The sequence below is a fragment of the Hydra viridissima genome, unplaced genomic scaffold (genome assembly GCF_058129835.1).
Source record: "Hydra viridissima isolate aposymbiotic clone 2 unplaced genomic scaffold, HvirCarnegie_v1 scaffold_9, whole genome shotgun sequence".
NCBI lineage: Eukaryota > Metazoa > Cnidaria > Hydrozoa > Anthoathecata > Hydridae > Hydra > Hydra viridissima.
In genome coordinates, this window is record NW_028324308.1 from 3,361,732 (window position 1) to 3,388,602 (window position 26,871).

Sequence of the window (26,871 nt, forward strand, 5' to 3'; positions counted from 1 at the left end):
ACTGAGAACAGTTCCGTTTCCTGGAGGTAATTTTCCATCATACATTCTGACTCTCGATTCCCACCAGCTTCCAGAAGCGCCGATGATGTGCATCCTGATGTATTTTAGAAAAACTCCATTTCCTTTTCCATTTGTGTCAAGAAAAACGTATTCGTTTCCGTAAGTGGTGTTTAAATATCTGAACGTCCTGCCGTACAATTTAACGGATGAAAGGAGAGGAGGTATGGAGGTGAATGTGGAAATGAAAGGCTGAATCCAGTAAGTGATTGTAGAGGTATTTTTGTTAACCAGTTGAATGCCGATGTTTGTATTGAACGGCATGTCAAGAGTAAAATATCCTCCCAACGAAGTGTTGCTTAAAACGTTGCATCCTTGCAAAGAATTGGCGTAAAAAGGACCACCGATAGGAGAAAACAGCAAGTCGCAAGCAAGTCCAGTGTTATCCACTCCTATTCCTTCCGTGGTTCCCGAATAATTTCCAACGTTAATCTCGCCATCTGTAAATATTCGAATGAAAACATTTCCAGGAAAGTTTCCACAGAGAGCCAACCACAACCTTCTCAGAACTCCAGGTCCGTCCGAGTAAGTAAAAACTGTTGTCGTGGCGGCTGATGCCACCGTTTGCGATTTTAATCCCAAGGACGAAAATCCTGAATTTGGAACAAGCCCTAAAAAGTTGGATTTTTGTAACAAAACGTCTGCGTAACTTTTTGTCGCGGCATCTTGCGCGTTTGAAGGGTCGAGTACATTGATCAATTTATGGGAATTCAAATTCAAGTCAGCCGTTCCTACTGTAGTTCCTCCTGACGAATGCGTGTCCACGTAATTTTTGGTGGCTGAATCTGAGGATGAAACGGGTTCGGCTAAATTGGTCAATTTGTGTTGAGTCATGTTGACGTCTGTGTACAAAATATTGTTGTATGCCACTTTTGTGTCCACATACGCTTTTGTCGCAGCATCGTGAGAAGTGGTCGGATCTTTCACATTGAGTAATTTGTGGTTGTTTAAATCCATGTCAGCAGTGATGGTGCTCGTTTCATCTGTTTTAACATTCATGCTCGAGCTGACGTCCACGTAGTTTTTAGTGGCGGCGTCGTGAAGATTGGTCGGCTCGTTCAAGTTGATCGCTTTGTGAAAATTCAAATCCAAGTCCGCGGTTCCCACAGTAGTCCCTCCACCTGACGCATGCGTGTCCACATAATTTTTGGTGGCAGCATCGTGCGAAGTGGTCGGTTCTGCCAGGTTGATGATTTTGTGAGAGTTGAAATCCAAGTCTGCAATGATGGTGCTGTTTCCATCTGTCCTGACATACAGATCGCTTGAAAGAGAGGTTGAATAAGGGTTGTATAAATAACGACCCAATTCTGATCTACCAAATTTGTCAATCATTTTTATATGCCTCAGATTTTATTTTTGGCTTCAGATTACCACAAGGTGTTAATAATGCTTTGAAAGTCAAGACCTTCATCCCATTTTTTCAAGACGTAAAGACACAAGTGACCGCAATAAGAGGTATGACCAAACTGCACTCTTTCGCTGTTGTAAAAGACAGGACTTTTTAAATAGTTTACAAGCTCAACAAGAGGAGGTTGAGCGTATGAATCAAAACTGCATTTCTTATCATTTTCTTTAAACCAGCACACCCAATGAAACCCTCCAGTGCTCGAATCCCCAGTGTTGACAATCCCACATTCTTTTCTTCTCGGTTTTTTCGGCAATGTGTCTCTTTCAAAAACGCCTCGAATGTTTTTTAATTTTAGTTGTTTCGCAGCTTTTTCCAATTGAAAGTTGGTCAAGGCCTCGTTTGGCAATGGTATTCCTTCAACGTTGATCATTTTTAAATTCGTGCAAAATTTAAAAATCTTAAAATTCAAATCTTAGACATCACCGGCTACGTTTTGAAATACCAAGTGCAGCGGTGTAAATCCGTATTTATTTTTCGCGTTGACGTCGGCTCCTTTTTCAATTAAAACCTTTACGATGTCAAAATAACCTTTTTCAGTTGCATCGTGTAACGGTGTGTTTTCATTCATGATATTTTTCGCGTTGACCTTGGCTCCTTTTTGCAACAAAAATTTAACCACTTCAACATTACCTCTTATAGATGCTAAGTGCAGCGGTGTACATTTGTTTTCACTTTGAGCGTTGACATTGGCTCCTTTTCGCAACAAAAATTCAACAACGGCAAAATTGCCTTCTCGAGATGCCGAGAGCAATACTTTATCTTTTTCCTTTTGCACTTCGGGAATTCTATTCATTTTATATGAAAAAAGAATTTCTTTATGTTATTTTTCACATCTCTTCATCAGATTCCATTTCACCTAAATCCAAATCGCTCATAATGCTTTGAACCAAAACAGGAGCATTTTTAGTGATGAAGACTTCTGGAAGCTTGACTTGAATCGACTCTACCTGCGATCCAATGAAAACACCTTCAATTCTCAAAGACGCAATAGCAAAGCACCTTTGACGAATATACTCCAATGGATCTGCTTTAACCATCTTTTTGTTCTCCCTTTTACTAAACAAGGAAGTGATGTTCTTTTCTTTTCTATACATCTTTCCGAAAAAAATGGAAGATAAACTTTCTGACTTTTTCTTAAAAATGGACAAATCCTCTGTCATGATCTTTTTTGTTCTTCCTCCTTTTTTCAACAAGGCTGTCTTAAGAATGACTTGCTCGCGAAGAAATTTTGTTATTTTTTCAGTCACCTCCATGAACTTTTCTTCTTCTGATCCCTTTTTATCGTCATGAACAACAAAAGACATGGAATATCCAGTCAGCTCTTTTGTCTTTGGATCAAAACACTCAAACACACCCAAAGAATACAAAATGGGGGTTCTTAAAATAAAAGGACCTTTTCCATTGTCATACTCGTAATACAAAGGAATCTTTTGATACTGAATAGGTCTTGTGCCTGCGTAAATCTCCCCGGCTATTAATTTACTCTCGTCAAAATTCTCAATCGTCACGAAATTCATCTTTTTTAATGCGAAAGAAATTTTTTTAGATCATTTTTGGATCCGACGCTTTTGATTGCTCTTTGACTTTATTTATTTTTCTTCGAGCCTACTCAAATACATCCTCCCGTTGCATGCCACTTTTTTCAAAACGAATCCCTCCACACTTTATTTTCAACTCCCATTCATCCATTCGACGAATAATGGTGAAATCTAAATCATTTTCGAAGCTGTAAATCTTGTAATGGTACTTTTCTTCATAAGGCGAATAATAATACGACTCCTCGTAATCTTCCGTCTTAAGGTACTCATTTATAAAGGGCTCAAACAAAACCATCATCTTGCTCATTTTTTAATGGACCTGAAAATTTATTTTGTTGAGAAAATGACCAATGTCACTCGAAAGCAAACTAATCAATTCTTTATTGTCCACCCACGAATTAAACGAGTCTGGATATCCCAACCATTTGACCAATGATTTTTTATTCGTCTTGCGAACGATTTTTTTAATCCTGAATATATCCTGGTGCGTCTTTTGCATTTCCTGCTCATAAAAAGTACCTTGAATTTCTTCACCGTTAGCATCAGCGATTTTATACGTGGGCGGATCCGTATACTGAACTTTTGATACGGTAAAAACCTCCTCAGTCCATCTTGGCGTATACCCTTTTTCAAAATGAGACTTCTTTTTTACAATCCTCACTTGATCACCCATAGAAAATTTCGGTTTTGCTGGTAATGTTTGATCCTTTCCATACAGATTCCACCATACCCTACCTTTTTTCTTTTCATCGCTGGCTTCCACTGGCGTCATTTTAATGGAAGAGTGTATTGTGTTGTTGTAATTTTTCACCATCTTGTCCAAAACGTCAACGTATTTATTGGTATTGTTGGCTGAAAAATATTTAAACATCCTCTCTTTCATCGTCCTGTTCCATCGCTCAACGACACAGCTTTTTTCCTCGTTTTCAGTAGAGTACAATTGAACACCCAACGCTTTCACGTGCTTGTTGTAAAATTCTTTTCCTTTATCTACCCACAATTTGATGCACTTTCTTTCTTGGAATATCTTTTTCAACGCTTCAGCCACTTCAAGACCTGTTTTACTTTTTAACGGAACAATCCATCCATACTTTGAAAACACGTCAATCACCATGAGCAAATATTTTACACCGTTGTTGAATTTTGAAAACGATTTCATATCGACCAAATATGCAGCCCATATCTCATCGATGTCGTTCACAATCACCCTTCTTCTTTTAAAATGGTGAATGACAGGTTTATAAAGCTCCTCTGCAAGCTGGTCCGTCCATTTCAGAGGCATTTTTTTTTTTAGTTCTTTTAATCCATGAAAATTCTTCGAATTTTTAGATCCTTCAGATCGCTTCGAATTTTTCACGACTCCCAATCCAAATTTAGCTTTGGCTTTAATCACAGGCGTAATGAGCTTTCTCTCATTAATCTCTCTTTGAGTGGGGTTTGGAATGGAGTTCATTTCTTCAAGCATCATTTGATCAGCCACATTCCTGTTTTGTCGGTCGTTAAAATATTTATAAGCCAAATCATGGTGATACGCTGCATTGTCCACTCTGTCTACCGGCTTGCTCCAATCTTGATACATGTCCGTAGAAGTCAATCTCTTATCCAAATTAGTGCCGGGTCCTGCAAAGTTCATCCCAGGAATATGCATTTCTCCTGGAAATTTTGCCCATGGAAGCTTCACTTTGCTCGACAGCTTATTTATCGATTCGACCAAATCACCTCCTTTTGTTTCTTTAGCAATAAATTGGCATTTGGTCGTTCCGCAAGAGTCGCAAGTCCCTTTCAACATAGGTCTATTGTTTTTTGTCATCTCCTTTTTCAAGTGAATGGTTTCAGTTTCTCTTTTGCATTTAACGCAGTACATTTTAAATACAAGAAAAATATTTTTTATCTCAATACAAAATGGAAGTCATTGATTTGTCATGGAATATCGGAAAAACCAAAAGATACAACAACAAGCTTTTGCCAAGAAGCATTCGAGGAATCATCGTCGGAAAGTCTGGTTGCGGAAAAACAACCTTACTGCTCAATTTATTGCTTAGGCCTGGATGGTTGGATTATAACCACTTGCAAGTCTTTGGCAAATCCCTTTTCCAACCCGAATACAAAATACTCAAAAAAGCCTTTAAGAAGAAACTACCAAAAGAACTCATTCTACAATTATTCAACATTCAAAGCCAAATTGAAAAGCTAAACTCCAGTCCTGAAGACGTCATTGATGAAATATCAAAAGAATGGGACGGAGAAACAGACATGGAATGCCAATTTTTCGAAAGTGAAGAAGACGTGCCTGAACCTGAATCCTTAAACTCAACCAAAAACAATTTGATGATCTTTGACGATTTGCAACTCACCAAACAAAACAAATGCGAAAAATGTTACATCCGAGGAAGACACTCCAACGTGGACTGCTTTTACCTCTCTTAAAACTATTTCTTACTCCCAAGACAAACCCTTAGAGAAAATGCCAACTTTATTTGCCTCTTTTCTCAGGACGATAAAAACATCAACCACATTTATCAAGATCACGTTTCCAGCGACATGAAAAAAGAAGAATTTAAAAAGTTTTGCAAGTATTGCTGGTCTCAACCTCACGGATTTGCTGTCATTGATTTGTCCTCCAAAAAAGACCATGGAAAATACCGAAGCGGGTTGGACGATTTTTATTTTCCAAACGTATAAAAAACATGTCTGGATTTTATTTGCTTGCTAAATCTAAAAAAGATCTTCCCACCGTATCAAACAGCTCCATCAAAACATACTTTGAAAGACCTATCGAGCTGGATTTAAACAAACAGTACGAAATGGCTCTTGTAGGACTTGAAACCTATCGAAGCTACCCCAACATCACCTCTAAAAATAACGTTTTCAGATACAGCCCAAACGCTGGATCGAACAGTTACACCATCTACATTCAAGAAGGATCCTACGAAATCAACCAGCTCAACGAGTACCTTCAAAATGAAATGCAAAAACAAACAGGAAACTTGTACAGAGTAGACGGAGTCACCATTACAGCAAACGAGTCTTCGTTAAAAGCTGTATTAAAATTTGGAAAGCCTACAGCAACGACAAAATACTGGGTTGATTTCAACGTCAATAACAGCATAGGTTCGCTCCTCGGATTCGATAGAAACGAATACACCTACGTCGAAAAAAAAGAAGACCCTGTCGACCCTAATAAAGTCACAAGCGTCATCGACACTTACGAGTCTGAAAACATCGTGAGAATTGAAGAAACTGCAGTCATTCGAGTCACCAACGACATTATCGGCTCGTCTTATTTAGACGGAAGAACAACAAACGACATTTACTCCTTTTACCCACAAGTTGAACCCGGAACCAAAATTGTTGAAAAACCTTTTCACCTCATTTACCTTCCCATCGTTGTCAGCAAAATTTCAAGAATGGAAACACAAATCGTTGATCAAGATGATCATTTGATCGATTTTAGAGGAGAAGACATCATTGTCAGATACCACATCAGAGAAAAAATCTCATCCACTCTACACGATCTTTTCTCCGGAAGCGCTTTCAGTCGATAAATCAAAGAATCTGAAAAAAAATTTTCCTTTTCTATTAAAAATGCATCAAAAGATCAGTCTCAACATTTCGAAAGGTCAAGCCGACAAAATTAAAAAAGCGTTGCATGATAAAACTGCAACCAGCATAAAACTCACTCATCAAGACTTGAACGGCGAACATGTTCTTGCTGTCACGCAAACCCAACTCAACCAAATTGCAAAAGCCTATAAAGCTGGAAAAGGCGTCACGCTCAAACTCAGCAAAAAACAACTCATGCACAACGCAAAAGTAGAAGGTGGATTCATCGGTGCCCTTTTACCTTTACTAGGAATGATCGGAAGTACCATCGCTACAAAAGTCGTCCCTGCTCTTGCCACTGGACTACTCTCTGGTGTTGGAGCCTCTACCGGTTCTGCCATGGTCGACAAAATCGCTGGACGCGGTATCGTTTACTTAAAAAAAGACGGAAAAGGACTAAAAATATCCAGATTAGGATCAGGTATATACCTAAACCATTGGAATGGAAACACTCAAGGCGATGGGCTCTACATTAAAAATTCGAAGAATTTCCAGGATTCTAAAGAATCTAAGAATAAAAAAGCATACGATCGTATTGGCTCTGGAGAAGAAGAACAATTCTCCGGTCTTGGCTTACTGCTCGGTCCCAATTCACCCTTCAATAGCATACCCATTTTAGGCTCCATTCTTTAGAATCATGGAAATTCTTTGAAAACGTTTTCGAATGTTTTTAAAGAAAATACACCTTTATCATTCCTATTTCTCCTTCAGACGAAATCATTAACGTCTCTCCCACATACACATCCAACACGCTCGAAAAAGAAACGATTTTTGAAACCCGATACAACTGATCAGACTTACGCACCAAATCCAATTTCTTATCGTCGCTCTCTTCTCCAAACTTAAAACTCTCACTAATAACACCGCTTGTCTCCATTGAAAATATCAACACACCTTTCTCTAAACACACTCTAAATTCCGATGACGGCTTTACCATCTTACACATTTCACTAAACCTACTAGCCGAAACTCTTCTCTTTGACCAAAAAGAATAGCGCTCACTCAAACTCACGTTTTGAACGCTTTCCGTCGCCACCTTAATATTATACGCAAACTGGTCTAAAGTTCTCACGGCGATTTCTAAACTTCCCGCACTCAAAATCGACAAAGTCAACTCGCTTCCATTTTTCACCGTTTTAAACACCTTGCTCACATAACTCTCAACACCTACATGCAACGATTCCTCAAATTCAAACACGTACTCATCAAAACGATCTGAAAAAAGATCCACCTCAAACATTAAATTTATCGTTGTTTTTGTTCTCACACTTATACCTTCTTTACTTATTCGCAAACACACCATCCTCATATTTTTGAACAAAAGATCAAACAACGCTTTCACTTCACCTGCATTCTTTGTTCTCGCTATAAACATTTTTTAAGAAGAAAAGAAATTTTTAAATCACATCTTAAGAAAATTGAATTAACTTCTTAAAAACTTTAGACATCTTGAAGGGTACACAAATAACATGATTATTTTTATACTTCTTCTTGAAAAAACATAAAAAACGTTTGCATCCTTAAGTTTCTCTACAAAAACACGTTCACTCACGCATCCTTAAGTATGGAAAAGTATCAATGGCTCAGAACCCGCATTTGCCTATATATAATATGGTTATTTAAGTTCACAAAGGAATATTCACATAGAAAATAGTTTAAAACTACTTGAAGTTCTTATTAAATTGAATATGGCTTATGTGTGTTAATTCCCTGATGTTTGCAACAAATTAATTTCTTTAAGAATCTACTTTCGCACTTTTTCATTTACAGAGCTGTATTCTTTTAGACTTGTGCTATGCAATAACTCTTTATCTGGCGAAGGACTTTGTGCTTTAGCTAAGACATTGCTTTCAAATCATACCTTGAAGCAGCTTTATATATGGGGAAACCAAACCAATCAAGCTTTGTGTCAGGTAATTCATTAACTATTAAAATATTCTGTATTAAATTTTTTTAATGAAATTGCGAAAAAAAGTGTAACTTTATTATAACATCTAATGTGTTACATTCGGGGGACTTATAATTTTTCGAAAAAATTTAAGTGTAAACCCAAGGAACGAATTATTTAAACTAAAGGAAAAACTTCTCAGGGAAAATTGTTTTTAAGTATTAGTGACAACCCTGTATATCGTTAAAAAGATATTAAGATAACATCTGGGTTTTTTTCGGAAAATTGCGAAGCCCATCTCAACATTTAATCAAATTGTTATGTTCTAGTTTATCATATATTACATTTATGTATTCTGTACAGTTTACGGATACACAAAGTAAATCTAAATAATATTACAATAAAGTTTTGCTCAAAAATTAAAATTTAGACTGAAATTTTTTTTTTTTTTGTTTTTTTGTTTTGTTTTTTTTCCAATAAAAAAAGATCCTCGATAAAATAATTTTCGATTCTTTATATTACAGGCTTTTTGGGAACTGACAAGTAAATTACCACCGCGACTTGCCGAAAAAGATACTGATGTTGTGGCTTATGTCGTAAACGATGTACCTTATTTAGCTAGACTTCCAAGTCCTTACTAAAGTTTATTAAAGTTTTAAAAAACTTTCACTGAAAATATGTTTGTAGTTTTTCGCTTTTTTTAGAACTTAGTTTACTTAAAAGTTTTAGATAATTCAAGTTATTTTTCTTTTAAAGATGTATATTTATGTAAATTATACGATGAAATAAAATTAAGAAAATCAGAATTCTGTCTCACTCTCGTATATTCTCGGTGACTCATCATCATTTATGAATCATCGTGCATTTAATCGTTGCAAACTTTACATTGAATTGCATTTATTTTCATTTTATTTATTTTTGTTTGATTGTTCCTTTGTTTTTTATTTATAAAAAAATCTAAAAATGATTAGGGTATATCCGGACACGTTGACTCCGCCTTTTTTTCTGTGATTCCTAGTTTTTTCGCTTTTCATGCTTTATTTTGTTTCTTTATGAGAGAAGGTTGTTAAATGTAAATATAAAAACTTAATTGTTAAAAGCTTATATTTACAATTCTTTACTTAAGGTGATTCTCCTAAATGGCCAATTTGATCTCTACTTGGTGTAAGATGCTCTGTGGGTTGGAGCGAATCGGCCCTAAAAATAATTTATAAGTAAGTTTGAGGTAGGGTAAGTACATAGAGTGAGCATTTAATATGGTTATAAAATAAAATATTTTGTCACAGATTAGTCACTGTCTTCATCTAATGGGACTAGAAGAAGGTTGTTACAGTACAAAAATAAAATAGACCTTTGAGTTCTTTTTCGTCTACATTTCATATTCTGAAGTAGGGAATTTATCCCTTAGCAAAGTTAAAATTAGGAAGTTATTGTCAAAAGGTAAACATCGTTTATTGAAATGAGTTTTCTACACTAGATTTTTTTTTTTTTTTTGCCAAAAATTCGTCTGTATTTCATATCTCCAATGGTCACTTTCAACCTTGTCAAAATATTTCTTAAATGGTCAAAAAACAATTTAACATTATGCTGATTAAAACTGGTGCAGTGGGTTAAACTTGTTGCTTGAGGAGAATGAATGCCATTCAAAAACCCTGCAAATCGATCACACTCTATAATCTGTAACTATGTCCATGAGTTGGGAATTTTTCCGCTGCAATTAACAACATATTTCCAAATCGTCTACCCTCCTTAGGAGAAAGGCATTTTGAATGCCACTTACTTTCGTTGGGCATTGCTCAAGCAAGTCTTTCTGCTCAGGTTCATTTATCTGAAAAGAAAATGGTTTTTCACTTATGCTATAGAAATAAACTATACAATTACTAAATTTTCTTCAAATGAAATATTTTATATATATATACATACATATACACCCAGATAGCTCAAACAAAATTATAAAATACCCATTGTAATACCCATGTAAATGATAATGCTTATGTAAAATATTTTAAAGTTTTAACTGATCTATGTTGAAACTTATTTAAAACCCTGTAAACTCTAACAAAATTATTAAATACAAATTGATTTATTTGGCTTAATTCTTCTCTGACATGTTTTGAAACTGGTAAAAAAACTTGAAAAAAAATTGTTATCCAATAAACAAAAAATATTCTTTTACAAACATTTTCCAACATAGCTATTTAATAAGTCAAAAAGGTGTACGCGTAAACGGGGCACATTAGCCAAATGGCCAACGCGTCTCATTTGCAAAGGATCAACCTGCCCGTTAGCCATGTTTAATGCTGCCTAACACTTAGTATTAAAATAATCTTTATACTTAAAGCTTCAAACGCGATACTCACCAATAGCACTGTGGTCTAAGAATAGTGAACAGAAGTTCAAACAAATTGCCTAAAATTTGCTTTAACTTATCCAAAACTGATAAACAGACGCCACACTACCAAACTCGTGCCCAAACTTCTCAAATTCTCAAGTTTTATCTGAAAGACTTTAATTAATATGTATTAATATTGTTAGAACAAAAAAGCAGGAAATTATGTGAAACCAACACTGATGCATCATAGAGGTTTTTTTTTTTTTGAGTACTTGCAGCTCTTATTGAAGCTAAACTTATCACTGAAGTATTATGATTGTTTAGCTAATCTCAGCGAGAGAGCTCAGGAATGAATCGAAGAGGAGTTGATCTTCAAGTTTGAGCAAGAGGTTTTTAAAAATGAAATGAGTTAGTCTTTTTTTAATCATTACACAATAGGTTTCTTGGTTTAATAAAATAACTTTTATGGTTAACGAGCCTGGTCAAAGAAACCATGTTGATGCACTTGCATTTAATTTAGTTGATTGGCTCTAAAAAAATTAATTACATTTGACATTGGAAGCTGTTGCTGATAAAAGTACCTATAAGAAAAAAGGTTTTCGACCCGTTATATTCATTTAGAAGTGGAGAAAATGATCCGATCATGGATTATGCGAGGAGAATTTATATTCCAGATGTTTTGCTAAAAGCTTGATTTTCCGGAACTGTAGAATAATACGTAGAACGAATGAAGTTATCGTAGCGGGCTCTGCCCTAACTTTATTAATCAAGAAGCCAAACTGCTAATATTAGCATTAGACCATCTGCTTAAAAATACGAAAGGAAGTCCACGTGTAACTGTTGTCGATATAGAGCGTGAAAAAAAAACCATTAAACTATCCATGTCTTCTCCACCAAAAGAAACTTTAAAAGCAGGGCATGCCCCAGCAGGTAGCTATTATAGTTATTTAATACCAAAAGGCCTTTAATTTAATCTCTCAGGGGTTATTTTCAAAACTTCGAACCTAAAGGTTATCTTAGTTCTATAAGCAGTAATAAAAACTGATTTTCAATACTAAATTAAATTTATGTTATTACCTAGTGAAAGTTAGTGGTATGCGAGTAGTGCAGCATCCACATTCACATTCTGAGAAGATATCAAAAGAAGAACGAGAGAAAGAGGAAGAGGAATTCCAAACTGAAAAGTAGCTTCTTTTTTAACTAGATGCTATGGTTGGTAAATGACCATAGAGCATATTCTTTTTAACAAATAAAAAGTTTTTTCATTAAGATTATAAATTGATAACTTGTCAGTTTTTGACTACTAGTAGTTGCAAAAAAATTTAAGATATGTTTAATGTGTGTACATGCACAGTGTTGTACAAGTTTCATAGTGTCTGTGTTTTCATGTTAAGTATTTCTTTAAAAAAAAAAAATGTTAAAATTTTTTTTACTTTAAATTGTAATTTACAGTATTTAAAAAAATAAACTGTCTGCACTTTTTATTATATAGGACCTCTGATATATCTGTAGTTGTGGGAGGTGTAATTACTAAAGGTGATAAGGATTTTTCACCTGCTGCTGTAAAGGTTGCTCATGAGAAACCAGCACCTACTAAAGAGAAGCCTCATCAGAAAGGACCTCATGGACAACCTAATATTCACCTAATGCAACCTGGGAAGCATTAAACATTAAATTTCTCTAAGTCTTACTTTTGTGTTTTGAAAGGTGTGTGGGTATTTTCTACATCGTATTTTTAAAAGACAAAAATTGTTTATTTCTAACATTATTTTTTTAACAGTTTATTGATGTTAAGTTAAACAAATTTCTTTGTAAACTTAATTTATAAAGATATTTAATTGTAAAATTTCCTTTAATTGTAATTGAATAACACTAAGGAATATACCAATGTTTTTTTTTTTTTGTTACTGGTGATCAAAACTAATGTCAATAACTCAGAAGATAAAGCTATGCATGTTTAAATAACAGATTTATATTTTGATATCAATGCGTTTTGCAGCATTTATAATAATATCACATAGTATAGTCTGATTATACTGCTAAGATATTTCATAATAAATTACTTTACTGTTTTCATTATTTTAAATTTATTTTCCCCTGCAATATCCAAAATGAACAGCTGTATATGCATTATTTAAAGCTGGTTAAATACGTGAAAAGTTTGCACTCATCATCTCAGTTTTCAGTACTTTTTTTGAAAGTTTGTTTAGAAATAAACTTAGCTTTTTTTTTTTATTTCCTGCAACACTTACCAGTACCATAAAAGTATAAGAACTTATGATTTTAAGGGTGTTCAAAATCATTTAATATCTCAAAATATGTAGAAGGTTCTAAGACACTTATATTGGCCATAGGAATCTGTTGTTTTAGATAAGATATACCGAATAGTGTATCTATTTCAGCACTTTCTAATATGTGTTTAAATAGTCTGGGTTACTCAAGATTTGCCAGTAAACTTTTTTCTTATATTTTCACTCTTATTAAAAAGGCAGATATACTTTGCTTATTATGTCTTTTACACCTTCTATCAAACAAATTGATTGCTGGTTTGTTTAGTACGAGGTTGGTCTAAAGTCTAATGTTTCCAAAAGTTTTCTCACCATTTCTTAATAACACGGGCCAACAAAAAAATGTGAAAACTTTTTAAACAAATGCAGCTCTATCTTTTGGATTTTTGTGTGCTAAAACCATATTCGGCATTTTTTTGTATCACCTACAATTCTTTCACAATATGACCTCAATTGTATTTTAAAGTGGGGGGAAATTGACTAAAAAAAACTCACCTAATACAGTACTCTTGTTTAATTACAGATTTTATTTAACGCACCGTATTTTTTTTTAAATTACAAACTCAACACATACAGCAAAAACTGTCAGATAATTTTTTACAACCAAGGTCAACCATACTTAGAGCTCTTGGGCAAAGAAGCTAAAAAGTGAGGTTGAAGAAAAACCAATACTGATAGTGTGCCATCTTGATTTACGGTATACTTTATCAAGTTAAAATACACAGACATTAGATTTAAAAATGATTTTTCACATTCCGCATGAATATACATATTGTAAATATGTATTCCGTATAAACTAAAAAAATGGTGGATAATACACTTTTTATTATTACTTTATGGACTCAACACATCTAAAAACATAGGGGGCTAAATTCTTAACACTTTTTTCATTTTAATTGTTGGTCTATGTAATGAACATCATGAACTGTGATGTAGTTGTTCTCCTTCTACATGAAAGATTTTTGTACCACTTTACGAAAATCACCACGTTATCAGTTTGTACTGCTGATAAAAAAAAATCAAAGATTGTAACTGGTCTAACAATTTATTTCTTTGTGGTAACGACTTCTTTGTTCAATGATGCATAAAAAACGGATTAATTTTAAAAGATCAGTATTGTTAAATGGACCAGTGAAATCGAAAGTATTCTATAGCATTTAAAACTATTTGGAATTATTCACGTCAAATCATTGAATGTAATAATGAATATAAAAATATTTTTTTCATCTTTACTTAAATGCATTAGTGCTAAAAAATTTTATTAATATAGTTCCACAAAATCACTCACTAAGCCTTTGTTCCAAACTAGCGAGCTGTGACCATGGTCCAGGTGCTTTAGTTAAAAAGCAGGTTTGAAACTCATAAAAGCAACTAAATACAAAAAAGCTCAGGAAAACATCAATGGCATGCGTTGAAAGCTTAATTTTCTTTTTTGAGTGAGCCAGTATATCGAAAAGAAAGCTGACAAATTTTGAGGTATTGGATAAATACCCAAGTATATTGTAAGTAGCATTGGATAAATACCCAAGTATACTGTATATAGCATTGCTCAGCTTCTCTTTAGAGAGGTCCATCGACAAAAACGTTTAATTGTTTTTACCTTGAATAAGTTTTATTCAAAATTTAATAAAGAATTTATAAACTGTTGTTGAAGTATAAAATCTTAACGTACTCGAGTGTTCGAGATATCGATTGTTGTTGTAGTATAATGGGAAGCGAAAATTCTTTTTGGCGCCAACTTTAAAAATTTGTTGTGAAGCAGATTAGGAACTTTTTCGAATAAAATTTAAAGATAAAACTAAGAATTGCTAAATTTTTTCTACGAGCCCACAACACTTCCATTAGCAGTAAACTTGTTTTCTTTTTAAATTTTTCATTTTACAACAAACTAAATATCTTTGCAAAACTAACTTTTTTCTACAGGTTGCAAATTTAAAAATAAAATGATTAAATGAGGGTAAATTAATGGTAAGATTATTTAAATTACCCTTTTTGGTTTGGAGCCTAGATAACCTGATAAGAGAGGCTCTTATCAGGTTATCTAGGATAAGCTAGTATTTACGGCAATGAAACCTTATGAAAATAAACAAGCTAATAAGGTAATACAACCATAATATTTTGATCATAAAAAAAGATATCTTCAAAGATATTTAGCATTATGTCTAGAAAATATCTTTCAAAGAAAATATTCCCTTTGGTATTATTTCTTAAGTTTAACCATTAAAGTTTAAACCGCAGACATTCATACATTTAGCATGGTCTTCAATGCAACCAAACGTCAACGGTATTGAAGTGGATTTTTGTCGGCACGAGGTATAAGTGTCTTCACACTATGTTGAATAAATAAATATTACATAAATACTAAACAGTAATTTTATTTGAGGGAAACTTTTCCATAAAAAAAAAAGAAGAAAAAGAAGAGGGAAAAAGTCGAAAGTAAAAGAAAAAAATTGATTTACTTTAATTGGACATGGTCCAGCAACGCATTCGTCGAAATCTTTAAGACATTTCTGTCTCTCGTTATACTTAGCATATCCTTGTTTACGGCACCGAGTAAAGACTCGATAGCACTATGTAAATATAAATAAAATCAACCTTAGATTTTTTAAACTTAAAAATCTGGAAATAGTTGAATACTAATTTTAAGTTTTTTTTTATAATTTGACATAAGTAATAATATTTAAACGAAATTCGTTTTAGTAAAATACTAATATAATCACCTCTGCATGCGATTCAGAAAGAAGGCATGGTCCTCCAACATCATCTAAAAATAGAAAATCTTATGTTTGAAGTTCTCAAAAACAAAGACTCCGAAAAGATTTCCCACCACTCATTTACCTATATCAGCTCCACTGCAAATGTTAAAAACTATAACGGCGATAATAAATAAAATCTTCATTCTTTCCTAACTATCAAGTTTAGAACAAACTTGTTTAAAAAGAATAGTTTAAGAACAAAATAGAAACTATATAGGTTTTCATTGGTGCAATTGTATATATAGCTGTACAAAGATGTGTTAAGTGTCGATGAAAAATGACAACGCATGATGTTTACCGAACAAACCTCTTTTAAATGCTGCACAATTATTTTGTTTGCCCTAATAAATATATGAATGAAAAATACTTAGAATTTGTGAATTTTTGTTAGCGTCAAAAATGCCTATCTATTCTCTGTTGATATAGGTGAATATCTTTCTCATATTGTACTTTTTCCTTTTGATTATTTCGGGAGCAAATGGGCCTGACAATAAAATTATAGGGTTTGTTTGATTGTTTGACAGTTTCTAAGGAAAGGAACAGAAGCATGCCCTTTATGCATGCAGAGAAGTTGTAAAAATTATAGTCTTTTTAGTTAAAATGCTTTTTGGATTGTAAATAATCAATGATGCAGCTGTAACCATTGGCGCTGGAAGCTCACGACTAGTAGATTCTGCACACATAAATTCTTCCGCTGTAAATTGACTGAATGGGTGAAAACCTATCATCATAAATCCATTCACGGCTATTTGTGCATTTGCAGTTTTGTCATATGCATTTGCAAAGAGAATTATTCTAAAATGCCAAGTACCGTGTTGCATAGCCTTTCGCATCAATCACTGCCTGACTACGAGCTGGTCAAGAAACTTAATTATGACATCATTATTTGGTTGGAAAGTCCACCCACGAGTCATTTTTCCTTTTCCACATGCCAACAACACGTCTTTAATTATGTTTTTTTATTCGCTTTTATCCATTTTGTATCCCTTTTACGAATTGGACCAGAACCATTACGAGAAAAACATCCCCGAAAAACTAGATTTTCTCCATCATGCTTAGCAGTTGGACTCTTCCTTTTCGATTCTTAACTGTTGTCAATGATTTCTTTGCCAGATGCCTTCCAAATGGATTTGCAAAAAAACCTTTGTATTTGAAATACTACAGTTTATACCATAATTGGTTATCCCCAACATCTTTTTGAGTGTTAATAGTTATAAAATAAATAAAAAAACAAACAAACGAAAAAGCCAAACAACATTAGTACTGGTTTAAAGTTTATATGGTAAATTTTAAATTTATGAAAAAGTCTCTGGAGATGCATCTTAGACGAACAAAAAATAATTTTTGAGAATAGTTTCATTACATGCACGATATAATAATATTATTGATCCCTAGCCCTCACCCTCCCCCCTCTTTCTGTTCCTCTTGGTAATAAAAAAAATTTATTTTATTAGAATCCTATACCTTAGCTTTAAAAAACAGAAGAGTTTCTAAAAATTTCTAAAAAACATCTTTTTAACATCTTTTTAACAGCTTTTTTAAACATCTTTTTAACAGCTTTTTAACAGCTCAGTTGACGCATTTTTGAATTTAACGAAAAACCTTTTTTTTTCAAAAATTATTTTCATTTCTGGTCGGACTGAAAACCTCGCTAACAAGCAAACGAAGTTTATTTTGAATCAATCTTACTAAGAGCTATTTCTAATAAGAATATATTCGAGAATTGACTATTACATTGCCAAAGACCTTAACTAGATTGATGTTCTTGGAACAAAAGTGGCTTTAAAAACAAACTAAGAATAATTAACAACCAAAGATTCGATTAACGAAAATCCCAATAAATTTTATACACTATAAACAAATATAACAATCTCTGTGATACGCCGCTTGCCACTATCAAAAATGACAAACAGGAAAATATTGTTAAAAAGGACGGTAGCGACAGACTATAAATAGATAAGGGGTACAACTTAAACAAAATAATTAACAATAGGCCAATAAAAATGTTGTCTTAGCAAGTTAATTATCTTATTTAAAGTGACCAACTTGTCCAAGATGAAGAAAATCTAACTGATGGTTTGATGTAAAACCAAAGATATCATAAAAAAATAATCTAAATAAATGTTTAAATAGCTTTAAAATAGAAAGTACTTTAAATCAACCCATTTCATCTGGGGATACTGCTTTTAACACGTAATGAACGGTCAACGCGAAAATAGCAAATCCTATGAAAACGCACATATTTGCAAAAATACTGCCGTTCATAAAATTATCGTGATCTACCGAACGGAAGTCACCATTTAAGGGCGTACTTGACGATGCAAATTCGCTTTCTTCGCTTTGTTCGGAACGTCTTTTTAGTATTTCCTTTATTTCCTGTAAACAAAGATCACAAATGCATGATGCGTTATCAAGAATAATATGTAATTGAGCACATTAAACAAAATATACAAGAGTAGAGTAAGATAATTTTAAAAGAGTTATAGATTTAAATCTTTTTTTTTTTTTTTTCAATCAAAGGAGTATTGAAAAGTTCTATCAAGTGAGATCAAATTTTTCTATTTCTTTTTTAGTTGAAATCTATTAGATTGAAATAGTCATACAAGAATGATACATATAAACTTACTTTAGTAATATCTGGAAAAAGTTCACAGAAAAGTTCATCTTTTACATTGAAATCAAGACTGTTTAATGCATACTGTTTTTTCTAAATGCAATAACATAAGCTTGAGAAGCTGCAATAATTTGAATGAATATAATTAACTACATATTCTTTATATTTAACATATTTGTAACAGCTGCAAAATAATTATCATTAGATGGAGTTACGATAACTCTTTATTCTTCTATTGTCTCATACTATTAAGATGATAGCTTCAAAGACGAATTTCATTTTGTTTGTTATTGTTTTGTTTTTTAAAACAAATATGTAATCCAAAGACAAACATTTTTTCGGATAAAATCCAAGAGAACTTTTAGAGAACTTTTAGAGAACTTTAGATAGAGTAGAGAGCTTTTATAGAACACTCTTTCAGAACATTTAAATTAATTTTTTCTAAAAACTACTTCACTGCTAAGATTTTTTAAACCCATGATTGATTGTGTTTACTTCAGTTAGCTGGTGAAATTTTGTAATAAATTGTTAATACTAAAATCCAAAACTGGAGTGTCATGTTCTTGCAATAAAAATTATTTAGAAAGTGTTTTTTCTTGTTCGTGTTAAGATTTCAAATTATTGTTGTGCCAAGATTCAATAATTTATTCTTCACATTCTAACAAATATTCTTTATTTTCCTCTAAAGCTCAATTATTTATTTTCATCACAAATTCCTGAAGAATCACAAAAGATGATTTTATTCTAGGTTTCTAACCAAATAAAACACTTCATGGATCCATTTTAATAGCTTCGTGATAAATTGTATTCATTGCCCATGTCTCTCATCATTGCAATAAGTGATTTTTTAAAAGTTGAAATGCTTGACTCAACAGGACCCATATCACTCATCCTTGGAATAAGTGATTTTTTAAAAGTTGAAATGCTTGGCTCAACAGGACCCATATCACTCATCCTTGGAATAAGTGATTTTTTAAAAGTTAAAATGCTTGGCTCAACCTTGACTTTGGAGGTATAGAGGTCTGGCATTATTTAATAGTAAATTTTTTCACAGCAATCTTAATTCTTGAATAATTATACTTGTAAACTCTCTTCCATTATCAAATTATAAAATATTTGGTGTACTAAAGTCTATATCATAAAGCACTTTGGAAGCTTCATATACATTCTTTGAAATTAAGGAATGCAAAATATAAAATTTTGTTAATTATTCTTTATAGTGAAAGATGAATCATCACCTTTCATCATCTTTCATCATCATGGTCATCATGAGGTAGTGAAAGATGAGGTCATCATGAGGTAGTGAAAGATGAGGTCATCATGAGGTAAAACTCTGAAAATCAACAAGATCAACTTGCCCTCTTTGATTTAATTTAAGCACATTTAACATAAGATTTTTGTCTTGAATTTCAGATTTTAAAATTATAGTTGCCTAACTTTTTATTTCATTTTGTATAAAATTAAGAAACTTTTCTTTGTGTGAAATTAAAAAGCCTTGATATATATATATATATATATATATATATATATATATATATATATATATATATATATATATATATATATATATATATATATATATATATATATATATATATATATATATATATATATCAAAAATCCAAATTACATTAAGAAAATTTAAAATCATTTAAAGAAAAACATTAAAAAACCTGATAATCTGTAGTTTCAATACTACCCAATGTAGGTGCTTTCTCGAGCTAAACAAATTATAAAATGTTTGCAACAAACATAAATTTCTAATACTATTTAAGAGTTATATTATTGTATTAGAATGATATTATCTTAACTCTAAATCTAGTTATCGCTTTAAATATATTTCAGAAAAATAATTTTTTGACATGAGACATTTTTTTGACATGAGACACCCACTGATGGAATTTTATCACACTGATTTTTCTGACAAATAGGTTTAAAAACTGTCTTGGATGAACCTTTACTTGCTTCATTTTTCTGTGTCCTTCAAGTACTTACACAATATTCATATGGGTAGCTTTTTTTTGTAAATACAAGAAATCGTAACAAAAGAGTGATAAAACTTCTTTTTAAACTCTTTTCAGCTGCAAAGTTCACTCAACTGAGATTAAAATTAACAAATGTAGATACTGAGCTAAAACTAATGAACAGAAGAACTCATTTAGCTGACTGAACACAAAAAGAAACCACAACTTCTATGATGGTGTGCAGCAATGCATTGATAACATCTGTGATGGTGTGCAACAACACATTGATAATGCCTAATGTAATTGACTCAAATGTTAAAAACACAGCTGCATTCACATCAAGTCTTTTTTGTTTAACATTAAATCTTTTTTGGTTTAACAATATTTGCTTAATAACCTTCCTTTAGTGTAAATTTAACAATTAAATATAAAATTATTTTACCATAAAACTAAGAAGACCTGTCAGTATAGTTGATACGGACCATGCTGGATTCCAGGTGTCAGGATGAAAATCACTTATTGAAAGACACAACCTAATATGAAATTTGAATTGATTGGTGAAAATATATTAAGAACAATCCAAATCATTTTTTAAAACCAACCAAATGTCAAAGAATTTAAAAGATGGATTTATGATTTTAAACAAATAAAATATTTAACAAACTGTTTAACATGATAAAACAAGGGAACAAAAGTCGTGAACTTTATGTAGAATAATAAAAAAAATAAAACAGAATTAGTGAAACTAATTTTTAAACCATTTTTCAACAAACAAAAGGATTTGTAAATAATGTTTTCATACATCAAAATGCACTGAAAAAGATTTTTTTTCAAAAAAATTGTCTTTATAACAATCCTTCTTTTTCAAGATAAACATTTTAAAATGGTAGAGAATAATTAAGCTATTCAAAATGTTTTCAACTTTTTTTGTTGAGTTAAATGAATTATGCCATTTCTTAATGTATTTCAAATCACGGTTCAAATATGAGAATGAAAATTTTTTGTTGGCTTCATTTTTTTGTTTAGCTTTCACGTAAAAAATGTACATTTTCTAGCTACAGGTAACAAGTTAATAATGCAGCAAAAATTAATCTCGAACTTTATATCTTTATTAGTACTTAGTTATATCACACATTTATTAAGAAAAACTAATTTTGATAAAAAGTTTAAAATGTCCAAAATAATCAAGTTTTCTTTTTAATTTTCAGTTTGTACCCCTTTTGTTTCTCTTGACTTTTCTTTTGTATTCATGGATTATCATTTAAGTGTATTATTTTTTCTCTTTCTAGAAAAATCCTAACTTTTTAATTAAAAAAAAATCCAAATATTATTATAGGTGGATGCTTCAATGATAGCTTTGTCAGAACATAAATTATGTATTTCTTACTTTATTCAATATGTTTTTAATAGGGTTTGTAATCCTGTGCTATATATAAAATCCCGGGATTTTAGGATTACATTTACCTCTTCCCGGGATTAATCCCGGGATTTTGAAACAGAAAGTTCAACTTCTGATTCAGACTCATTAGCTTTTAATGATGTAGCTGGATTTGTAGCGTCTAGTCTTTCAAGTAACTCAACTATTAATTTGTGACATTTTATTGAAGTCGGAACTGTTACTAGCTCTATTTCAGATTTGGACTGAATGTTGGTTCTACCATTGTGCAGATGCTGAAGGATCCCACTTGCATCGGTATGCCTTTGTTGCATTCGAAGAACGAGAGATGAATGCAACTTTTGACTTATATTGTTGTTAGCATCTTTAAGTTTTTTTAATATAAAAGTTATGGCAACATTGGCTTAAACAAATTAGTATCCCGACGGCAAAGGGCCTCAACTGTTGCTTTTACTAGGACTAGCGCATTAATGATAGCAGATACAGTTTTAATCTCAATATTAGATAAAGCCAAAGATTCACCTTCCAGTAGACTTATGTCTATTATTGCCTTTTGTATACAATTTTTTAATAAATAGATGCGTTGAAGCATTCACAAGACTGTTCCATCTTGTCTTGCAGTCTTTAATTAGAGCTATTTGTTTCCCAAATTCAGCCGCAACATACTTCTGCAAGATATCGTTTTTTTTGGTGATCGTCTGAACATTACTATCACTTTTTGTAACTTTTTGTTCTAATAGCTCAATACACTTATCTGCAGACATCGATCCTGTTATACGAATTAAGCCTAAGCTCCAGAACTGACAATTTCGTGCATGTAAATTAATATTCATGTAGCAACAGTTACACAGTGATGTCCATTTATCAAAAGATAAAGAAAATCTTTCTCCTACACCGAATTCAGGTTTTTTTTTTGCTAGCTATTTCAGTAATAAAAAAACTCCTTATTTTTTTGCTGTAATCTACAAACATTTAACGCACAGTGTTGACTGTTGTGGGTAAACTTTTGAATCCTGTAGCTATAAGACCTGCACATATATCACTAGAATGGCATATCACGTTGAACAAAATCCCATCAAGGGCTGTTAATCATGCAAGTGTAGCAGGAAGTGATTTTTCTTCTCGCTCAAATATCGGAAAATAATTGGTTAACGTTTTGTTTTTTTTTATTGGTGGTTTATCTTGTGTGTTTACTGAAATAGTAGTTGGTGTGAGGTTAATTTTATGGACGGAAAGTAAGTGTCTATGGAGACCTTTCATTGAACCACCTCCAATTTTTAAAAATTTTTTGCAGTCAGTAGACTTACACATTGCTGTTTGCCCTTTTTCTTCTCTTAAGAAATGTTTCCAAACAGCAGAATTACTTTTTTTTATCATATTCCATGTACGAAGCCATTATAATTTTAGAAAATTTACTCTTCAAATAACCAGCAATTTTATTTTTTATTAAAACTTGTACTATAAAATGGTCACAAACAGATAACATCTATTCGAGATAAAATTTGTCAGAAACTTGAATAAATGCCACTAAGCACCAAAAATTCTTAAGAATGTAATTGCAATCCAATTTCAATTGTTATAACAACTTTAATCCAATTATTCAAAAACATAACTGCAAGAATTTCAAAATTGTAAAGTTCGAATTTGATTGCAATCGAACGAAAAAAATAATTCAGGAATTTTCAATACAAAAGTAGTCAAATCTTAAGCGAAGAAATTTTAATTTAAAAATGTTCAACTGAAAACGATTTCAAAAAAAATCCCGGGATTAAATGCTTAATCCCAGGATTTTGGGATCCCCAACCCTAGTTTTTAAGTAACTTTTGATTTACTATGAAATTTTTAAAAACTTTTTATTCATTTACATCATCAAAACATGTCTTATGCATTTAAATTACTTATTCATTTACATCATTATCAAAAAATATTTTATGCATTTAAATTAAGAATATGATAACACTGTTCTACAAATTTTTCTATTTTTTTGTTATACTTGAGTTTCACTTGCTGAATTCATATATAACATTTAAATTTGTTGTAGTTTTTTTGTAACTGAAAGTTTACATATTTTACTTTACAATTTTATTCACTCTCATCTTCAATTTCAGAAGAAAAGTAAAGATGACAGTGAAGATGACATTGAAGAAAATGATTTTCATAGGATATGTTCAATAAAGTTTTTTGTAGGCCTAGATGATTTTTTTAACCACATTTGTTGCTTTATTGTTTCCAAGAAAGTTAAATGACATGAATGTTATCGACTGGCATACATCAGAAAAAGAAACTCATCACCATTGCTAGATTAACAAATCTGTGGACCAAAAAAGATTCCTTATCTATTTTTGCAGCGCCATGTGATGGATATTTTCCTATCAGGTACATAGAAGCTCCTTTGTTCTTGTCAACTGCATTCATGAAACTATTCATTAATCTGAACTTGATGTCTAATGAAGATAGTAACGAAGATGATAATGAAGATTTTTACTCCCTCTCTTTTTATGTAGTGCAGTTCTTTCACACATGAAAAGTTTATGAAGAAATCAACTTTAAGCGAAAGTATTACTTTTATCATTTAAACTCATCAAGTCAGAATTAATAATACTTGCTTTTACTTCATATCAAGTAAAAGTCAAATTAGTAAACATGTTAAAAATATTCAAAAGTTTAAATTTCTTATATATCTTGTCTACAGCTTGTGTCTCTATTTCTCTTGACTTTTCTTCTGTGTTCAAGCAAAGGATTATCTCTTACAATTGCTGATCAATAATCTGCATGTATTCTGCAAGTAGTCTACAAGCATTGATGAAAATTTTCAATGCTTTTTTTTAGTAGAAGATATTGCAATGTTGAAATGAAACTAGCTAATTTAATTTCAAAAGCATTTTAGGTAACTTTTAAAAATGTTTCTTGAATTGCAGCATAAATTATAATTTATTGTAGCTTAATATAATAATAGATAATAAATTGATTAACTTATTATCTGTTATCATTAATTTAATGATGTTGTGTTGCATCACATGTTATATGAGATGAAGACAAGCAAAGTAATTCAAGTGATAGCAAGTAAGATTGCAGATGAGACGATGAGTTTTTGACACTGTCCCAGCCACCTTTTGATTCCCACATAAGCACCAATGTTTTTCTAATGAGAAATATTTTCAACTGCATTTGAAGTATTTTCATTATTTTTGTTTTGGTAAGTTCATGATAATTTAACCTAAAATTGAGGGACTTGATAAAATATAAGAATGTTCTCTCACTCAACTTTTTGACCTTCAAGATTTTTGACCTTCAAACTTTATACACCTACTTTTTTTACATTATATTCTCGTATGCTTTTTTTTATTATGCAATTGATCAGACAGAATTTACTATGCATATGATCAACCTGAATTACTATATGTTGTAAAGGGGAAAACAAATAGTTAAAGAAAGGTGAATGATATTAGATATCTTATTTATGTTTTTCATTAAAATGGCATGAAAAAACTAGTATAAACTTCCATTTTTTAGTAAGTAAAAAAAAAAACGCAAACACAATAAAACTAAAAATATTAAAAAAACAATCCCAATTAATCACAAAAATTTAGTTTTCTTTTAAGATTAAGTTCTCAAGTAAAAAGTAAAGGATGTTTTGACAAAAAAAAAACAACAAAAGTTCAAATGACCTTTCTAAATTAAGATTCTGATTTCTTTTTCAATAATGGTAGGAGAAATTTTTTCTCTTTATTAAGTTTTTACTTTCTTTTTACTTTTACTTTGTACTTAAATAAAAATTTAAAATACCTTGTATGGGTCTTAAATCGACCATTGGGAGTTATCATAATAATTTTCGGTGGTTTAAAAGGAAATTCTTTAGGAAAAACCAATTTTCCATGGTAGAAACCACCTTCATATAATGACTTTTCTGGTCCTTTTACAACATAGTGCCTATGTAAAAAATAAAAAAAAATCAATAATTTTTTGATATTTATTAAACTTTTGCAAAACTTAAACTATACTTACATTTAAAAATAACATAAAGAACCCAAATAGTCTAAAAAGACCATTCCTAAAAACAGTAGATCCTTCTCATTATTTAAGTCTAACCACTTTTACTGTTCTCAAGTCTTTTACTCCATTTACTCTTAGTTTTCTTTTTGTTTGTGAATTTCTTAAAAATCATACTTAAAGAACTCGCTGGTTACAACTTTTTTGATATCTTAATTTAAAAATGCATATTTCAATATGAATAACATGTTATCATTTTATTATAACTGTTATTATGTTATTGCAATTTATATGTTAACTGATAGCTTACTTAGATAATGCCTCAATTAAAACCAGTGAATAAAAAAGCCTGAGACTTAAAATTAACTGAAACCAAAAGTGAAGGTCTAAGTCGTAAATTTAAAGTTAAATGCATCAGATACAAATAATAGATTAATGGAATAATAGCCCTTATGTTTATACTATAATCTAGTTTACAGTACAAGTTATTTTGTACTATAAACTATATTTTAAAATAAACTTGATACTACATTTATTGAACAAATAAAATTCATAATCTATAACTAATTCAAACTACTCCTTCTGTTTAAACTTACCATTCTAAAATATTTGCTGGAAGAGGTTCAGCTCCAATAATGTAGGGAACAGGATCATTCTTAATTCGCATATAATCTTGTCGCAATCGAGCTGAAGCTGTAGTATTTAGTCGTTTTTTTGGGGCGGACATTGTTAGTAGTCTAAACTAATGTAATTCAAATTAGTGTCATTTCAAGAACATTATAGGCATCTTAGGTATACAAGTTTGTTGGATAACAGAACTGTATATATTCAATGAAATATGTTTAGTTTTAAATTGTATAAATATATACTAAATATAAGAGTCTTGAAAAATTTTGTTTTTTAAGCAAAGACATTAAAAATTATGATTTTGTAAAGATTTATTCAACTTAAGATTTGATAATATTACAGTAATATATAACTACTTGTAATATATATTTTTTTATTTAAATAGAATAAAAAATGTATTTAAATGTTGT

At 31.5% G+C, this 26,871-nt stretch overlaps 4 protein-coding genes and 1 long non-coding RNA gene across 10 annotated transcripts in view; 2 read left to right on the forward strand and 3 right to left on the reverse strand.

Moving 5' to 3' along the window:
* The window catches only part of LOC145185142 (leucine-rich repeat-containing protein 34-like), a 32,632-nt gene extending 23,332 nt beyond the window's left edge, over window positions 1-9,300 (forward strand). For all 6 annotated transcript variants that reach the window (XR_016455494.1, XR_016455495.1, XM_090097398.1 and 3 more), the window contains 2 exons: window positions 8,393-8,519; window positions 9,019-9,300. Coding sequence is in view for 4 of the 6 variants with exons in the window: in XM_090097398.1 (XP_089953524.1) it covers window positions 8,393-8,519; window positions 9,019-9,135 (244 nt within the window). In the remaining 2 variants the exon portion in view is untranslated. The remainder of the gene's footprint in view (window positions 1-8,392; window positions 8,520-9,018) is intronic.
* A 151-nt stretch (window positions 9,301-9,451) lies between these two features.
* LOC149883618 (uncharacterized) lies at window positions 9,452-10,920 on the reverse strand. Its single transcript, XR_016455496.1, has 3 exons — window positions 10,855-10,920; window positions 9,846-10,322; window positions 9,452-9,691 (listed from the first exon to the last, which is right to left on the reverse strand). It is a non-coding gene; the product is annotated as an uncharacterized LOC149883618 (long non-coding RNA).
* A 625-nt stretch (window positions 10,921-11,545) lies between these two features.
* LOC145186112 (death-associated protein 1 homolog) lies at window positions 11,546-12,710 on the forward strand. Its single transcript, XM_080062187.2, has 3 exons — window positions 11,546-11,756; window positions 11,908-12,010; window positions 12,319-12,710. The coding sequence occupies exons 1-3, from the start codon at window positions 11,708-11,710 to the stop codon at window positions 12,491-12,493; spliced, it is 327 nt and encodes a 108-aa protein (XP_079918313.2). The 5' UTR covers window positions 11,546-11,707; the 3' UTR covers window positions 12,494-12,710.
* A 2,499-nt stretch (window positions 12,711-15,209) lies between these two features.
* Window positions 15,210-16,111, reverse strand: LOC149883619 (uncharacterized). Its single transcript, XM_090097409.1, has 4 exons — window positions 15,953-16,111; window positions 15,835-15,878; window positions 15,574-15,684; window positions 15,210-15,444 (listed from the first exon to the last, which is right to left on the reverse strand). The coding sequence occupies exons 1-4, from the start codon at window positions 16,011-16,013 to the stop codon at window positions 15,328-15,330; spliced, it is 333 nt and encodes a 110-aa protein (XP_089953535.1). The 5' UTR covers window positions 16,014-16,111; the 3' UTR covers window positions 15,210-15,327.
* Window positions 16,112-17,687: 1,576 nt separating this feature from the next.
* LOC145185818 (ubiquitin-conjugating enzyme E2 J2-like) lies at window positions 17,688-26,612 on the reverse strand. Its single transcript, XM_090098856.1, has 6 exons — window positions 26,431-26,612; window positions 25,631-25,774; window positions 20,891-20,981; window positions 20,158-20,205; window positions 18,497-18,577; window positions 17,688-18,246 (listed from the first exon to the last, which is right to left on the reverse strand). Exons 1-6 carry the CDS (start codon window positions 26,559-26,561, stop codon window positions 18,028-18,030), a joined length of 714 nt encoding a protein of 237 aa, XP_089954982.1. The 5' UTR covers window positions 26,562-26,612; the 3' UTR covers window positions 17,688-18,027.
* Window positions 26,613-26,871: the final 259 nt, after the last annotated feature.

Coding starts and splice junctions, on each gene's coding strand:
- LOC145186112 (XM_080062187.2), top strand. CDS start 11,708: ATGTCTTCTCCACCAAAAGAAACTTTAAAAGCAGGGCATGCCCCAGCA. Junction 11,757..11,907: donor AGCAGGGCATGCCCCAGCAG/GTAGCTATTATA, acceptor GTTATTACCTAG/TGAAAGTTAGTGGTATGCGA. Junction 12,011..12,318: donor GAGGAATTCCAAACTGAAAA/GTAGCTTCTTTT, acceptor TTTATTATATAG/GACCTCTGATATATCTGTAG.
- LOC149883619 (XM_090097409.1), bottom strand. CDS start 16,013: ATGAAGATTTTATTTATTATCGCCGTTATAGTTTTTAACATTTGCAGT. Junction 15,685..15,834: donor TTTCTGAATCGCATGCAGAG/GTGATTATATTA, acceptor ATATTTACATAG/TGCTATCGAGTCTTTACTCG. Junction 15,445..15,573: donor CTGGACCATGTCCAATTAAA/GTAAATCAATTT, acceptor TATTCAACATAG/TGTGAAGACACTTATACCTC.
- LOC145185818 (XM_090098856.1), bottom strand. CDS start 26,561: ATGTCCGCCCCAAAAAAACGACTAAATACTACAGCTTCAGCTCGATTG. Junction 20,206..20,890: donor CAGGTCTTCTTAGTTTTATG/GTAAAATAATTT, acceptor TAATTTGTTTAG/CTCGAGAAAGCACCTACATT. Junction 18,578..20,157: donor TTGAAACTACAGATTATCAG/GTTTTTTAATGT, acceptor TATTGCATTTAG/AAAAAACAGTATGCATTAAA.